Here is a 17,390-nt window from a genome sequence, read left to right as displayed (position 1 = left end):
ATCTCACACCTTGAAAGCAAGCTGCCTTTATATTACCCACAAGGAACAAAGAAGCAAACTTTGCATTTTCCTTAATACTCCTTAGTCTCCTGATTCCAACAAAGACAAATGAATTTAAAAAGTGTGACGCTGAGGCACCAGTGGTTGAGAGAAGGTGGACTTCTCCAGCAGGCTCTTCAAGGGATAAAAATCTTGCATGAAAAGGAAGCTCATCATCTAATTTGGCCCTTTTTCATTTTCTTCTTGATTGTACTGCACAGCTATAAAACAAAGATTAAATTTTAGGTGCTAACCACAACAGGGTTTGTCAAAATTTCTCCCTAAAGAAAATAGATTTCTCTTTTATTAGCTAGGCTATCTTAAAAATCACATTACCAGGCCTCCCCGGTGGTGCAGCGGTTGAGCGCTGGGTTGCGAAGCTGCCCGCAGCCTCTGCAGCGCCGGTTTGATCCCCGGCTGCTCCCCGGCCACCAGAGGAGGGTCCCACATGGTGCGCAGACCTCTCCTGCTGCCCGCTGCTCCCCTCAGCAGTGTACTTCGGTCCTTCTGCCTGCTCTGCTCCCCGCTCTGGCTCTGGTGAATTCTCTCACCCTCCCGCGCTTCTGACTGTACCCAGTGCTTGTATAAATCAATGAATCAATCAATCTTGTATAAATAAATAAATCTTTTTTAAAAAAAATCACATTACCTCAAAGCAGTAAAATTTTCTTTGCATTTTCATCACATGAAAAACAACTTGCATTTAAATGGTATTGCAAATCTGTTCAAGTCGCATAAAAAATAATACAGTTGTAAACTTTCCTTTAAACAAAGTATAGTCATGTCTCAAAAGGACTTTTTACCATTGTTTCTAAATTTTAGTTTAGTTTTCTTTAGTGAGAATTAAATATTTTGAGGGCCACCATCTTTTAAAATACATTTTTAATTATGTATACCTAAGCATACTGCGAAATTGATGTTTCATGAAAATTCATATGTGAAACTCTAATTATTTCATACTGTAATGTAGCTAAACCAAAGACTATTTAATATCTACATAAGTATAAAGAAGAATCATATAAATTAACACAGAACCAATACTTTCTAACAGAGGTGGAAAGAACACTTTTAGCGACTCCATAGATTCATATTCTTCATAAATGCCCAGTACTAACAAGAACTGGAATTCCCTAAACCTATGAATACTAACCATTCTTTTTTAAATACTATAAATTAAAATAATATGCTAGAAACTGTGACGTCTATCTACAGTAATATCCATTCATTAATTTACTCCTGTCACAACAAAAGCATTTTAAGAATTTGCTCTACATTCTCTCCCAATTATTTCCTGATTTAACCCCATTCCACCAACTAAGGAGAGAATTCCTGTTTTACCACAGTTTCTGGCTACAGATAGAATCATGAACAAAGAAATGTCCCGGATCATTTTTTAATGTTCCTTACAACTTAAAAAACAGAGATAGGAATTTTCTACTTCTGAAGAAAAATATTATGTTCTTCAGTGATTTTTGTGCTTTTTTCCAATACTACATAAAAGCAGATCTTATCTATATTGTTATATTTAAATTGGAGATTCATGATTTAAAGTTAAAAATCTGAAATATGCAATGCTTATTTAAAAATTTGTGAAATGGGAACCAAAATTTTTAAGATGTATTAGTATTAAGGGAAATAATGTAAGATTATGAGTTGTTACATTGGATTGGTTCACTCAGCAACCTCTAACAGGCGTTCCTGAACTGCAGAGATGGAAAAGTTAAACACTGTTATTTCCCAGCCTCCTTTGCAGCTAGGGGTCCAGATATGACTGATCCAATCAGTTAGATGCACTTACTTGAGACTTCTGTTCAGAACTGAGTCAAAGGAGAGAGCGACAGAACATGAGGTATCCATTTTTTGCCGACACAAAGCACAGCAGAGTTGGTGTATTTCTGGAGCTGGGAACTATTCACAGCTGTTTAATCCAGCAGATGACTTCCTGATCCAGCAGGTTGCTTCTTGATTGTTCCAAAAGCATCAGCTTCTTTGACATATCACTCTTGATATAGCTCCTGGAAGCTCAGACAAGGTTCTGTTTCTTTAGCCCTACCAAAGATTCTGCAAGCTAACTATATCTCTTCATCAATCTCATTCTGTTTAAAAACCAATTAGGAAGATCCCCTTACCTAAACCGATAATCTTGACATACACAGAATTTGATACCTACAAATAAGGTGCAATGGGTAAAATGATCTTAAATATGGAGTTAACTTGGTTGAGAAGGTAAGGCTTTGGGTAATAAGACTCCTGACAAAGGAGGTAAAGCTATCAGAGAAAGTGATGGCAGAACTTTAGAATGCTAGCAGAATGCTGTCTGGTTCTTGCCTCTTTCAATCTTATAAGAGAGATATGACTCAGAGCAAGAGGTCTGCAGAGATGCAATGGAATTTAACTTGATGAGGGCATTGTTCTTTGTCTACAAAACATTGACAAAATCCCAAGTCTGGAGCCCTGATGAAGTGAAAATTTCAACTACTAACATACTCCAAACTCAAACAGTTTTAAAGGCTCTAAGGCCATTTTCAAGCACCTTCCTTTGAGTAACGGGAGTCACACTAGGGGAAAAGGTCAGATTAAAACTGTTGCCATCCTATCCAAATCTATGTTTAAAATAGTTCTGAGTAGGTACCATTCCGTTAAGACCCAAGGGGAGGAGACCGAGTACAGAGGTCAGCAAATAAAAGATGTGATTCATGTTAAAAACTGTCTTAACAAGATCTTTGGTAATAATTAAAGAGAACAGACCAGCAGCTTATTACTCTTGCAGGGAACTGTTTGCCAAAGAACTAAAGGAAATGAAAATAAATTAAATTCCCAAACCCAGCCTGCAAAAGCCTGTAACTATCTAAAACAATCCCACACAATAACAGGAAGGGAAGTAGTACGGCTACACAGCCTCCAAGAAGGGTTTACTTTCACATGCCCCAATATGGCCTTGAAAATTAATAGATAATAAGAACTTCCTAAAGGGCAAAGCCAAGGGCCTCTGAGGACAGTAGACCAGGATGCTGCTCCCAGAAAGGTGAAACAGGATGCCTGATGGGTAAACCAAAGAATATATTTATTGACAGCAGAGAGACCTGGTTATTTTTGCTAAGCAGTATTTTTTTAAAACTGTGGATCAGTGACTGCTATGAGTCCCATTTTCCCCTTCGCTAAAAGGTTGATTTTATTGCCATTCCCCCGCACCTATCCCACCATGATGCGTGTGGTTGGCAACTCATGGGACTGACAACTTATTTTTTAGTTTGTAGATGGCCAAAACAAAGGGAGCCACATCCTAACTGGATGGAGAAGACTAATCCCCAATACATGGACTTAGAGCTTTATATAATAATGGATTAGATTTGGGTGGTTTTCCTTCGTGGTAGAGGAAATGAGTGTTTTCCATGTTTCAGAAAAATGTACATGGATATATAAGTAGCCAATATGGCTGTTTGGGTTAAAATTGAAAGCTGCCCACCAAACTCTCCCTCTTCCCTTTCTTCCTCAGCTAAGTAAATTACCAGGTGAATTTCTCACTAGTTTTGGCTAGTGAGGTACAAGTTCAAATGCTGTATGGTTCTCCAGGAAAACTGCCTTAAGGAAGCTCATTCAACTGGAGGAAAGTTCCTTTTCTTGCCCTCCTATGTTGTCTAAATGGCAACCTTGGACAATGAGAATGAAGTAAGTTGAGGATAAAAACCATGAACTGAGGATAGTATGGCGTAAAAACAGGAACTGGGATACCACCTACTTCCAGATTTCTTTTATGTAAGAGGGGGAAAAAATCTTTAAACAGTGGTTTAAACCATTGCAATCTTTGGTTTTTCTGTTATGCTTAGCAGAACCTGATCTTGAATAACAGAATTACAAATGGAAAATGACATGAAGTGGCAGCAAAAGCTGTTCAGTGAAAGAATTTCTAGTAAGTAAGGCTGCAGAAAGTAAGAAAAGTTTACCAAAAACACTGGGAATACTATGATCTTCTTAGGAGAACTATTAATATCAAAGACTTTCACAGAGAGAGGGGATAATAAGTGTCCATAAAAGAAAATCTACTTTTATGAGTGAGAGCAAGTTACTGATTTTAAAAGTCATGAAGGTGTCTCACTTAAATAGCATCTCACTGATAGTTTCATTAAATTATGGCATATGCCCATTTAGTTAAATCACTAAAGGTGAACAAAGAAAAAAGGGAGGAAATGTGAAAATGGAAGCAAATATTGAGTTTGTCTTCCTGGTTCTTGTAGATGTCAATCCTTACATATCTGTGTCCAAAAAATGTGTTCTCATTTGAAAAGTATCTTCCTTTATTCCATATATGCTTTAAAGTATTTATTGATCAGAGAAAAAGGAAGGGAGGTTAAAAAAAAATGAAACAGATGTTGGTAACAATTTTCTTCCAAGTTCTGATGGGCTTCGAATTTTAATTATCTATAAAAAAAAAAAAGCTTTCAATTTAAAGGTACCTTTTTCATTCTGAACCTTCTTTTATATGTAGATATATTGGATATTTGTCTTTTAATTACACTTACCTAATCATAGATTACAATTAAAAACATGTTTTCTTAATATCAATAACTGATTAGAAATAATAATGAATAATGTTGAAATAAATCATGTCATCATGAATATAGCTATCAAATTATATAGCTTTTCAAATGTGCTGATACATAAAAATTGTACTTTTCATTTTCTGTGATACAAGTTACTCTATTTTCACAGACATATAGAAAGTAACACAGGTAACTACAAATAATGATTTGAAATTATATTTGTAATAAATAAAATTTAAATTTAATCAGTTGTTTATTTCCTTAAACAAACAAAATTACATACGTGGCTTCAATTTCAGTTCTCCACCTGGCCCTGCTGGAGGAGTTTCTTGTTGTAATTTTTTTTGTTCCATCTGCTGTACAACCTAGTGAGTGGAAAAGAACACTTTAAAACTAAGTTTGTTTTATTTTTTCTTATCTATAACCTTTGACAAAGCCCAACAAACTAATTGAAAACTGATTTCTAAAATGAGATATTCCAGCTCTAAAATTCAGACTAATATTCAATAAAGCAGTCCTAAAATAGTAAAATTTAAAATGTTATAGCTTCTAATATATTGAAATAATCTATTTCAAAAACATAGGCTTTTAACAAAAAGCCGAAAATCCTTTTTAACGTCACAATCCTACAAAACACCACCTGGTGATATTCCAGTTTCTGAGCTTCAAGTTGGTCATGCTGACGTTGTAGCTCTTCCTTCTGTTTCTGAAGCTCATCTGCCTTTTTCTTTAGTTCATTTTCTTGTAAAGAGATAAGATTTTCATACTCTTTTAGCTCTTCCTCTGTGAATAACTGCTGCTGATCCAATGTCTTACAGGAAAAAAAAAAAAGAAAAAATAATCTTACAAATACAACAGGAAGGTCAGATTCAGTTTTAAAGTTCTATGATAAGCAATGTATAAAAGAATATCTAGTGTATTTAACTTATTAAACTTTTGGGGCAAAAAAGAAGGGGACTCAAGAAAATAGGTATTTATGCACTCATTTCAGCAAAAGAGAAAAGAATTGTAACAGGGTGGTCCCCAGGAAAGGGGGCCAGGAACCTCCCCCTTTCCTGGGGACCACCCTGTTACAATAGGACTTACAAGATTGGTTACAAGGGAGAGAGCTGGGTTGAAAGGACAAAGAATGTGGGAAAGAAAATGATACTCTTCTGAAGGCACATTTTTGGAAAGATTTGATTTTTGGAAAAGCACCAGTAGAATACAAACCAAAGCAAATAAAATAACCCACAGAAACTGGGATGGGGCAGGCTAACTGAAGAAATTTTTTATCACAATGCATAATTTAAGTATCTGCCTCTGTATGGTAGAAATATAGGTAGCTTCTAATTTACTCCTCTAAATGTATCTATATTTCTAATTTTCAAGAATGAACATTTTATATTTAGAAACAGAGCAATTTCTAACAGACTTCTAATTATATGCAATGTGATTACAAATAAGAGATCAATTATTTTATAGTGACATTATTTTATAGTAGCATATCATATGAAAAGCCAAGACAATAATGCAACCATAATGTGAAATAAAAGTTAAAGGTAGAACAGACTGATGTCAAATTACCTCCCAGCTATCTGGCTCTAAGAATTCCTTTTTTTCTGTTGCTCTCATAAACTCATCCAGAGTCACCAGTCGGTCTTTGTTAGCATCAACCTGATTAAAGGAAAATGAATATGTAAAATAAAGTAACTCTTTCTCATGAAACTATCCTCTAATAGATGCTACTACATTGACATTCAGCAAGAGCTAGCCTAACACCCACAGAAATTGAGATGGAACACTCAATTGTACTGGAATCAGAAAATAGATATTTTTCTCATCTATATAATTCCAATTTAAAAATACAGTGAGATATGTATACATCTGATACCCCAAAGTTTCAGTTTGCTGATCTGACTGGTTAGTCTAGTATTTGCTTCCTCCCTTACCACACCATGTATAATCCCTCTTGAGGCCAAGTGCTTGGTCAGGAAAAATAATCTTCCAGAAAAAAAACTGTTTTGGCCAAAGTACAGGAATTTAAGTTAAAATCCTCTGAACATTTTTCCTTAAAGATGACTAACTAAGCCAAAACTAAAGTAGACAACCTCTCCAAATCCTCTTCAACGGTGCTTGTAGATGCAGGCAAATTCAGTTACAAAGGTGACATCTACAATGGCCAGAGAAATTTATTTGATACAGGGATTCCAGCAGTCAGCAGAGATCCCAATTCATCATTAACAGCTCAAATATCAGTGAAAATCACTGAAGCAAAACATAGGTTTTAGTTACCCTTAGTTAGATCAGAGTTTTCAGTGTAGTGATGTGAACAAGAAATAAATATCTATCGTTATAAATTATTAAGGTACTGGGTTTTTTAAATTTTCTTAACTAAAAATAACATAGCATTTAAAACATCAAATATTGCACTACAGTATTTCTTGACTTCTAAAGAATATTTTAGAGCTGATATGCAGGGGCATCTTGAGTTTTTAAAATATTTTGAAATAGTTACAAATTGTTTTATTTATACTAAGTGAATATACTAAATACTATGGATCAAAAATGCAAAATCCAATTAAATACCTATTCTGTGTATTTATTTTTCATCTTATGGCAAGATTTACTGTAAGACACTTGGACAATCAACAGATATAACATGTAATCTTAAACTTTGAAAACCTACCTCATTCATTACATGTTCCCTCATTCTAAGTCTTTCTTCCTCCATTTCTACCATATCATCTTCTTCGTTTTTGGGGTCATATACTTTTTCCAACTAAAAAGAAAATTTTAAAACCAACATAAAAAGAAAGGAAGATGACAGAAGGAAAAAAGAGAAAGCAAAAACAATGAATACTTGATAAACTCAGTTACCTCTTTAGTAAACAGGGCTTCTAATTCTTGTTCATCCAGGAAGCCATCATTATTGACATCTAAAGTTTAAATATTATAAATGAAAAAACTTATCTTAATGCCTTAGAAAATAAATCAATAAATAAAAATACAAATGTTTACAGATGGTTTGCAAAATTAGTACTGACATGAAGTATTACAAAAAAATGTTTTTTTATGAAGTCTCAGGTCAGTCCGACTGATAACATGCACTACTCAATGCATAATTCATAACAGTTTCTATAAAAAACCATGACTAATTTCCCCCCAAATATAAAGCTTCATCTATCTAGCAATATATGACACTAAAAGTAAGTTTTAATATTATAGCATAAAGATATAACTGAGTCATAGAAATACCTTCATTTTACATCCCACTGGAAGGGATCATGCTCAGAAACTTGCAAAAAATCACATAATAACTCAACAGTAAAAACAGGTATAAAGACACAGCTACTGACCCTAAGATATTTCATCCTGCAGATCAGTATGAAATAAACACTGCTTTAGCACCCTACAGAAAAACTTAAAACATTTGCTATCAGTAGGACAATAGAAAACTGTTTTTTAATAGATGTTACTACATAAACAATTTTGTCAGATATCAGGAATAGACTGTAATTTTTCAAACAGCAGTTGTAAATATTAATATTTGCATCAAATTTATTACCATGTAATTTGAAAAATGTCTTGGGGTCAAAGTCATTAGGATCCAAACCATCGGCCTCTTCCCATACCTCTTTCAGTTGGTCTTTGCTTCCCTGTGAATCAATTTTTAAAAACACTCAAAATGTAATATATATACATATAATACTTATATACATATACCAAAATTAAATACGTTTGATGAACATGGCAGAATTAAGAATTAATATTTAAGTACTAATAATTTGATGACAAAACTCTACTCTCTAGTACAAAAGAAAAAGTCTTCAACTAGTCATAAAGTCATAATCCTTACTGGATGATTGACTTTGGGATGATTTTCATGTTTTTTCTTCATTTCTTCAAATTTCAATTCTTCTTCTTTTCTCTTTTCTTCATTAAGTGTTTTTAAATACTCCCTCCTTTCATGTTCCTTCATCATTTCATATTTTTTAAATTCTTCATGTCGAGTTTTGTCATAGTGTTCCAGATCACTTGTAGCCTATAATCCATAATTAAATAAAAAGATGTGTTTCAAGAATATAAGTAAAGCCGTTCTAAAGAGCACCTTCACCCCTATGTTTATAGCAGCACTGTTTACAATAGCTAAGCTTTGGAAACAACCCAAATGCCCAAAAATAGATGACTGGATCAAGAAGATGTGGTACATATACACCATGGAATATTACTCAGCATTCGAAAAAGATAAACACATGCAATTTGCAGCACCATGGATGGCGCTGGAAGGGCTCATGCTCAGCGAAATAAGCCAGAAAGAAAAAGAAAAATACCGGATGGTCTCACTCATAGCAGGAATCTAGAAAACTTAAATAAGGGACCAGGAAAATGAATATAAGAAAGTGAAAATCAAAAATCAACAAACAACTATGAACCAGAGACACTCTATGGGGGTGTGCGGAGCGGGGAGGGGAGGGATTGGGGTCAAAATAAGGGGGTTGCAATTGTATGGGGAATATAAAAATAAAATTTATATTAAAAAAAGGAATGCCGTTCTTGCATGTAGCAGACTCTAATATAAGGTAGTATAAGAGGAGCAAAATACACTGGACTCCTCTTTTAAAATTCTACCATTTTATTTTAGTCATACTTACTACCAAGAATGTAGGCATTCCAAGAAACTAAAAAGTTAGGAAGTTCCTCATAAACATTATAAATTTGGAAAACAACAAAGAAAAAACTGTATCAAATTAGTACAGAAACTAGGATGATTTCTAACCACAATATAAGAGATCTACAAACTCAGAGAACACCAGAAACAGAGACCCAACCACAGAGACAGAGGTTAGGAAGGAGAACTGGATAAAGATAGCCAAATTTCAGCAATAAGATAAATGAGTAGTAGGGATGTAATGGACAACATGATGACTATAGTTAACACCACTATATGGGATATTTGAAAGTTGTTAAGAAAGTAGACTCTAAGATTCGCAATACAAGGAAATTTTTTTTTCTTTTTCTTTTTTTCTTTTTGTATGTATCTATATGAGATGATGGGCACTAATTAAACTCATTGTGTTAGTCATTTCACAGTATACACATATGTCAGGTCATCATGCTATATACCTTAAACTTAGGTGATCACAGAGGACTGTGATCAAATAGGTTAGTATTTTTCTAGCAAAATCTATGAATAGTCACATTAAGTAAGCTAAATGAAAACTACAAATAACCTTACTGTAATTCAAACCAGGTAATTCAGCTTTTATAGCTTCTTTTTTTATTATTTATGTATTTATTTGTTTGTTTGTTTGTACATGCACTGGGTATAGTCAGAAGCGCAGGAGGGTGAGAGAATTCACCAGAGCCAGAGCGGGGAGCAGAGCAGGCAGAAGGACCGAAGTACACTGCTGAGGGGAGCAGTGGGCGGCAGGAGAGGTCTGCGCACCATGTGGGACCCTCCTCTGGTGGCCGGGGAGCAGCCGGGGATCGAACCGGCCCAGCAGAGGCCACGGACAGCTTCGCAACCCAGCACTCAACCGCTGCGCCACCGGGGAGGCCCTTTATAGCTTCTTTTTAAAAAATTTTGTTAAGGAATTACAGACTATATGTCTATATGATCTGCCAACAGTAAGGGATAAGCTATCTCCCTTTAAAGACATTCTAGAGGGCCTCCCCGGTGGCTCAGTGGTTGAGCACTGGGTTGCGAAGCTGCCCGCAGCCTCTGCAGCACCGGTTCGATCCCCAGCTGCTCCCCGGCCACCGGAGGAGGGTCCCGCATGGCGCGCAGACCTCTCCTGCCGCCCACTGCTCCCCTCAGCAGTGTACTTCGGTCCTTCTGCCTGCTCTGGCTCAGTGAATTCTCTCACCCTCCCGTGCTTCTGACTGTACCCAGTGTTTGTATAAATAAATAAATCATTTTTAAAAAATAAATAAAGACATTCTAGAGAATATATAAAATTTGTATTACCACTTCATTGTATTTACTCATCAAACTACAAAACCTCAAAGACAACATTTTTTGGAATTATTCTCACCGCTTTTATTAGCATATCTAAATCTGTAGATTCGAACTTGTCAGGATTCATGTGGTTTAGGTGATCAAATTGTTTTAGAAGAGCTTGATGGTCTATGCCTGTATCTGAAAGAAAATGAGAAAGCTCTAAATGATTAATTATTAAAAGCTAGAAACATTAATAGAAAGTATATATAAGAATAAGCATTCGTATTTATTGCTATAGAATTTTGTAAGAAAATTTAAAATTTTAGTTAGGTTCATATTTTCTTTTAGAATATTACACACATTGTCATGCTAGGAAAAGGCAAAACCCTTAGATTTAAAATGAAATAAAATTTAATATGCAATTTTAATGCTATTTCTAGAAAGATTTGTTAATTATGAACATAACTAATAGTAAAAATGTTTTTATTATAGGTAAACTACCAAATTTCCTACTTAAGTAGATAAACTCTAATTTATTGCCCTCATCAAAAGTCTAAGTAGAATTTCTAGAATGAATTGCTCTAAAATTTATATGGAAGAATTTTTTGTATGTTGCTCTAATGAATCTTTAATAGAACAATAAAAATCTAATTCAAGTTCATTCATTTGAATGATAACTTATTTTCAGAGAAACATCACTTGTTTTTCTTTATAAAAAAAGTTTTTAAAAACAAGCTACAGTTGATTATAGTTGAATGGGTGAAGCGATTCTGTGATATTTGAGTTGTATTAGAGAAGTGAGCAAAATAGGCATGGGTGCTTTTGTGGTTAGAAGTTAAGTTCTCACTTAGGGGAAAGAAATATACAATATGGAACAATGGAAGGCAAAGAAAAAAAACTATCAAAATGGATGGTAATTAGCACTGTCGATGTAAACTTATGATTTACAAAATATGTACATGTATATGTACGCATGTTTTCCCCCGTATATGCATGTGTGTGTATCAATTATAACAAATGCATCAGTCTGGTAGAAGAGGTTGGTAATCCAGAAGCTATGCTCCATGTAGGACCAAAATGTCTATGAGAATTGGTGTATTTTTCCTTCATTTGTGCTGTGCATCTTATATAGTTCTAAAAAAAAAAAAGTCTTAATTGCAAAAAATACAAGTTTCAAAGATTTATTCCAATTTATCATTTGTCCTTTCACCTTATGATTTCTTTTGTCACACCATAATATTTTTCTTATTATTTCTATTCATATGATGATTTCTAATATCAGATATTCTATTAGTGAGTCAATTGTACTATTAAATAAATCCACTTCCTATGTATATATAGTATTCTGCTGACATACAGTAATTTTGGTTTGGAAATTAATACATAAAAAGAACTAGGAAGACTTCCCTTTTTTCTGTGCTATGGAATAGTGTAAATACCATCAATATTTGCTCTTTAATTGTTTACTTGAATTTCCTTTATATTGTCTGAGCATGGAAGTGTAACTTTGTAGGGCTACCTCTCAGACAACTTTGCTATTTCATCAATGAAAATTATTCTAATTAGATCTTCTCTGTGCTTTCTTAAGGTTTGTTTTATGTTACTTTTCCTCTTTTAAATCAGTTGATTAATTCACTACTTTTCATTCTTCATTTAATTTGGAATATTTGAGGCTAGCTTAATTTTTTGAATGATGTGAATATATTGGTTTATTCAAAAAATTAAATTAAAAAATCAGAGATGTCAAATCAATACTAACATTCAATTTTCACTAAAGAACATGCTAAATGTAAACTGATGTCAACAACCAAGTATTGAAATTTTCCTGTATTTTCTATATCACTTACCTTGAAGGGAATCCAATTTAGCTTTAATTAGCATTCTTAACCTTGACACCTCTTGTCTCTTTAGTTCATCAAGTTTTGTCCTCACATGGTGACTTACTAAATCGAGCTCTTTGCTTAACCTCCCACTCTGTTAACAAAATTAATAAATTAGTTTTATCTCTTACATTGTATCTTTTACCAGATATAGTGTAGTAAAAGTAATTATAATAAAGTGGCAAAAAGTATTTTAACGAATTTAGATAAATTTGATATTGATATTGAGATTCAATTTTAATTCTAAAATCAAGATGTCTAAAAACTGTATAATTTAGAAAAATATAATTAAAGCACAAAGAAGAAACTCAAAAATAACTTGAACTGTAAAATATTGTAGCCACTATGGAAAACTATTTGGCAATTCCTCAAAAAGTCAAGTGCAGAGTTACCATATGATCTAGCAATTCCATTCCTAGGTATACACCTAAAGAATTAAATTTTATGTTCACATAAAAACTGTACATGGATATTCATAGCAATATCATTCACACTAACTAAAAAAGTAGAAATAACTTAAATGTCCATCATAAAACAAATAAATTTAGATAAAATAAATTTAGAATATCCGTATTTTGGAATATTATTCATCTAAAAAAAGGAATGCATGTGTTGATACATTCCACAACACAATAGACTTTGAAAACACTATGTTAAGCCTGACACAAAAGGTCACATGTTACATCATTCTATATATATGAAATGTTCAAAAGAGGCAAAGCCATAGAGTTTAGACCCATAAGGCAGTTTAGGGGTTGCCAGGAGCTGAGGAAAGGGGGGAACTAGGGAGTGATTACTTAATGGGCACAGGATTTCCTTTTTGGGGAGTAATGAAATTGTTTTAAAATTAGATAATGGTGGTAGCTGCATACCTGGTTGTGCTAAAAGTCGCTGAATTGTATGTTAAGGAATTATATGTTAAAGAGAATTATACTTCAATGATTTTTTTAATATTTTATTTTATATAATTCTTACATCATTTTTCATCTTTACTTCAGTAATTTTTTAAAAGTGATTTGGCCTCTTTAAACTTTAGTCATTGGAAATAAATTTTCAAAATTCATCTTTTCCAGTGGCTTCCTTTGATTATATATTTCATAGATAAGTAACTAGATACATTTTCCAAGGTTTAAGAAACAAAATAGCTAGTGGCTTACTTTCTCTTGTTTATTAATACATTTGCAATCACAAATTGTGAGATTAATTAGAAACCAAGCAGACAAACCTTTTAGGACTGAGTCGGAGGCCTGCTGAGGAAGGTAAAGAAAAGAAACCTCACAAGAGAAACCAAGACTGAATGTTCGAGAGGGAGAAGGAGAACTATGAGAACATGCTGTGACAGAATAAAAAAGAACAGTGTATTTCAAGAGAACGGCCATGTAGAACAGTGGTTCTCAAACTTGTCCCCAGTGGAAGCATTAGCATCAACTGGGTGCTTTAGAAATGAGGCCATAGACTCACTGACTTAGAAAGTCTGGAGGTGGGGCTCAGAAATCTGTGTTTTCACAAGCCATAAAATCTGTGGCCTCCTGTGATAAAGATGTTAGAAAGAATAAAAATTGTTTGCTGACATCCTTCATGAAGGCACATTCTGTGGAGCAGTGTGGGCAAAATGATAATCAGCAGTGCTTGGGACATGAAGAACTGTAGTATGATTTTCCTTTCAAAATGCTTCAAAGGCTGGAAAGAAAAGGACAAATTCCAATCCCCCCCCCCATTTTTTTACTGTAACAAGAGTCTTTGCTAGACTATTTGTAATGATTCTTTTGGGTTTTTTGCCTGTTTTTTCTCATTTCTTTTTCATTGAATAGCAGTTTGACTTATATTTTGTCTACCACCTCCCACCCCACACTGAGTTCAGAGAGAATAGAAATTGATTGTGAAATAAGACAGTTATAAAAAGTATTCTCTACACCAAACCAGGAAGTGGATTGTCTTTTTTCCCTGTATTTCTCGACATATATCTCTCATTATCCACAGTTTCTATGTTATCCCCAAATAATGCTCTTAATCCTAATTTAAATAGATAAGATATTGAAAATTCTACAATAAATATCATTCACCCCAAGAAACTGGTTCCACAATTCAGAAAAATTAATGACAAAATGCTGTTCCCTCTCCCCCAGAACAATTCGTAGCCTCTGAGAGGAGAGTCATGGACTGAAAACCACACACAGGTAATTGCTTAGACCTGATGTTACTAGGTCCTTCAAAGAGACCCACACTGAGGACAGAGATTAAAATAAGACTGCTTGATCCGGAAAGATTCCTTCGAAGTTCTGATTCTGATTCTAGAAACAGTTCATAGAAATTTTGAGAAAATTTAAAATGAATAAATAAAGAAAAATGAGGCAAGCAAACAAAAATATTTGGAAAGTTTAAACTTAAATTACTGGAATTTTTTTTTACTCGCTGACTCTAAGATATACACAATGAAATGGATTGATAGCCCAAGGATGGGATTGAAAAAAAGAATCTCTCACATCAGATCTTTACAGCTTCCTTTCTTTAGAATGAGGACTAAGAGATGTTTAGGGTTACAATTATGTCTATTAGGACAGAGGCAGATGGTTAAACCTCCCCTACTAGAGTAAGATATGGTCCATTACCTCTTATAATAGTTGATCTGCACCTGATTAAAACACTAGAAGCTAATCTGTTCTACACCTCTGAATAGCTTCCTACTATCCTCACATCATGATACACAATCCCCACGGCCCCTACATCTAGCCCCTATGCCTACCTCATGTTTTAGCCACTCAGCCTCCACTTCCCACTCGTTTCCAGCAAGTTAACTACATTCATTTTTTCAATTGATCTCTTATAGCTGGATACCCTTGCACCTCAGCCTATCATGCTTCCTGGTCTCTGTCCTTTTCTCAGTCACGTCTTTAAGCACCAGCATAACCTCTGCAGGGAAGGACAACTTCCCACTTTCTCCCACAGGTGGAATTATGTGTCCATCATTTGCATTTCCAAAATATATTATTATATACTTATCACATATATATCATAGCAATCTAGTTCTGATTATTATTCTCCTTTGAGGGCTCTTTAAGGGCTTGGGTGGAGTTTCGTCTTTGTATACCCATCACTTAACTCAGTATCTGTCATGCTCAGATGTCTGTTAAATAATTATTTGATTGCATTTACCTTTATTTCCTCTATGTCTGCTTTCTGGAGTTTTTCTCTGAAATGATCATCTGTTTCCAGCACATCAATCACTTGCTTGAGATATTCATCATAATAAAGTCCAGTTTCCTTCAAGTTAAGAAAAAGATAATAATGCTCCCTTTAAGTTTTTTTTTTCTTTCCTGCATCTAAAGATCTCAATCCCTAAAAAAATATTTCTAGCAAAATGGTTTTTAGACATATCTACTTTGAGAATTTGGACAAAGTTAAAAAGTTGTATTTCTCAAATGAAGAGCTGTATGTCAAGAACTGAAATCATGTTTTACTATTAATATAAAGGTAGATTTTCTATATGCATTTAGATAATAAAGACTTAACCAATAATATTAATTGATTTTTCCCATTATCACCCGTATGTTTTCATTGCTATGTGTCTCTCTTTTGATTATAACACAATGTTTTCTTAGCTGGTTAGCTCCACATTGGACATGTATTATGATTAATTCTTTTATGTATTATCTAAAATACGAATTACATTATTGTTTAAAATATGCTTATCCTGGGCCTCCCTGGTGGTGCAAGGGGTTAAGCACTGCACTATGAAGCAATCTGCAGCCTGTGCAGCACGTATTCTATCCCCGGCCGGCCAGGGAGCAACCCACATAGCGTAGCAGACCTCTCCTGACTTGCCCGCTGCTCCTTTCAGTAGTGTACTTTACCGTTAATCTGCCTGTTCTGTTCCCCACTCTGTTTCTGGTGAATCCTCTCACTCCCTGCATTTCTGGCTGTACCTCAGCTCTTGTATGCATAAATAAGTAAATCTTTAAAAAAATAAAATAAAATATGCTTATCCAATACTCTTATCACTGTCATATCAGAAGTAGTTGCTAAATATCAACTTTAGAAATAAGAAATATTGGCCATTTCTTAGTTAAAATTCTTCCCACCAAGCTATCACCATCATGTTACTTACTGGCGATTGCACCTTGGCGCTGTCCACAGGTTGAGTATTTTTCACTTTTGTCTTGTCTATGTCTATAGGCACAGCTTCAAGAGCAGTAAGAAGACATGCAACCAAGAGGAAACAATATTGTAGTAGCATGGTCCTCCACCTTGTCTAAAATAAAGGTATAATTATAGTAACGTCCTGAATAGATGTTCTCAATTTATATATACATGTATTCTTAATGCCACCTTGATAATATATTTAATCTCAGGAAGTTTAAGACACAATATTTGAAGGTGTAAAAATTGGTAACTTATCAAAAATAATGCTTGAAGTAGATCATTAACCCATAAAGAATTTGTTCCTATAAAGAATTTTTTTAAAGGTACTAAAAATCAGGAGAGAAAGTTCTTAAGTTAAAATTGAAAAAAAAAAAACAGGGATACAAAATTTTAAAGCTTAAACTTATATAGTATGAAAATATCTGGTTAATTATAAAAGCTTCAAAATAAAAAGCAACGAGGGGCTCAATATTCTTAAAAAATAAGTAGCCCAGGTTTAGGAAAGAGATAAGTAGGAAAAAACTCAATTAAAATACTAGAGAACCAAATACTTCAGAATATAAAACTTGGTTTAGGTTCAACCTAATTTAGAATATATGAATATAAGAATATATGACTATAAGCTCTATGAATATAAGTTGCTTAAAAGAGATCAATATATATAGGTATCTATATAAAGGTACAAATATTCTCTCAACCTTATTTTTATCATAACCAACAGTGATTTGCTAAAATTCTTTTTGGTCAATAAGTTTTCAAATAAATACATCAGTAAAATATCAACAAATGCGATTGAAATAAAAGAAGAGCAACTACTGCTGCCCCATAATATTACTCAAATTTTTCTTATTCTATTTGAATATTTTC

At 33.9% G+C, this 17,390-nt stretch overlaps 1 protein-coding gene across 1 annotated transcript; it reads right to left on the bottom strand.

The window, feature by feature from the left end:
* Positions 1–216: 216 nt before the first annotated feature.
* On the bottom strand, positions 217–16,617 carry NUCB2 (nucleobindin 2; the record flags this gene model as incomplete). The annotated part of the gene is made up of 12 exons (XM_084248793.1): positions 217–260; positions 4,864–4,945; positions 5,221–5,391; positions 6,147–6,236; positions 7,249–7,341; positions 7,440–7,498; positions 8,128–8,218; positions 8,419–8,604; positions 10,598–10,701; positions 12,351–12,477; positions 15,537–15,644; positions 16,489–16,617. The coding sequence occupies 12 exons, from the start codon at positions 16,615–16,617 to the stop codon at positions 217–219; spliced, it is 1,284 nt and encodes a 427-aa protein (XP_084104919.1).
* Positions 16,618–17,390: the final 773 nt, after the last annotated feature.

The sequence above is a fragment of the Talpa europaea genome (assembly GCF_964194135.1).
Source record: "Talpa europaea genome assembly, chromosome: 1".
In the NCBI taxonomy this organism is placed as follows: domain Eukaryota; kingdom Metazoa; phylum Chordata; class Mammalia; order Eulipotyphla; family Talpidae; genus Talpa; species Talpa europaea.
The sequence above is the reverse complement of the archived record's forward strand: the minus strand, read 5'-3'. Positions and strand labels throughout refer to the sequence as shown.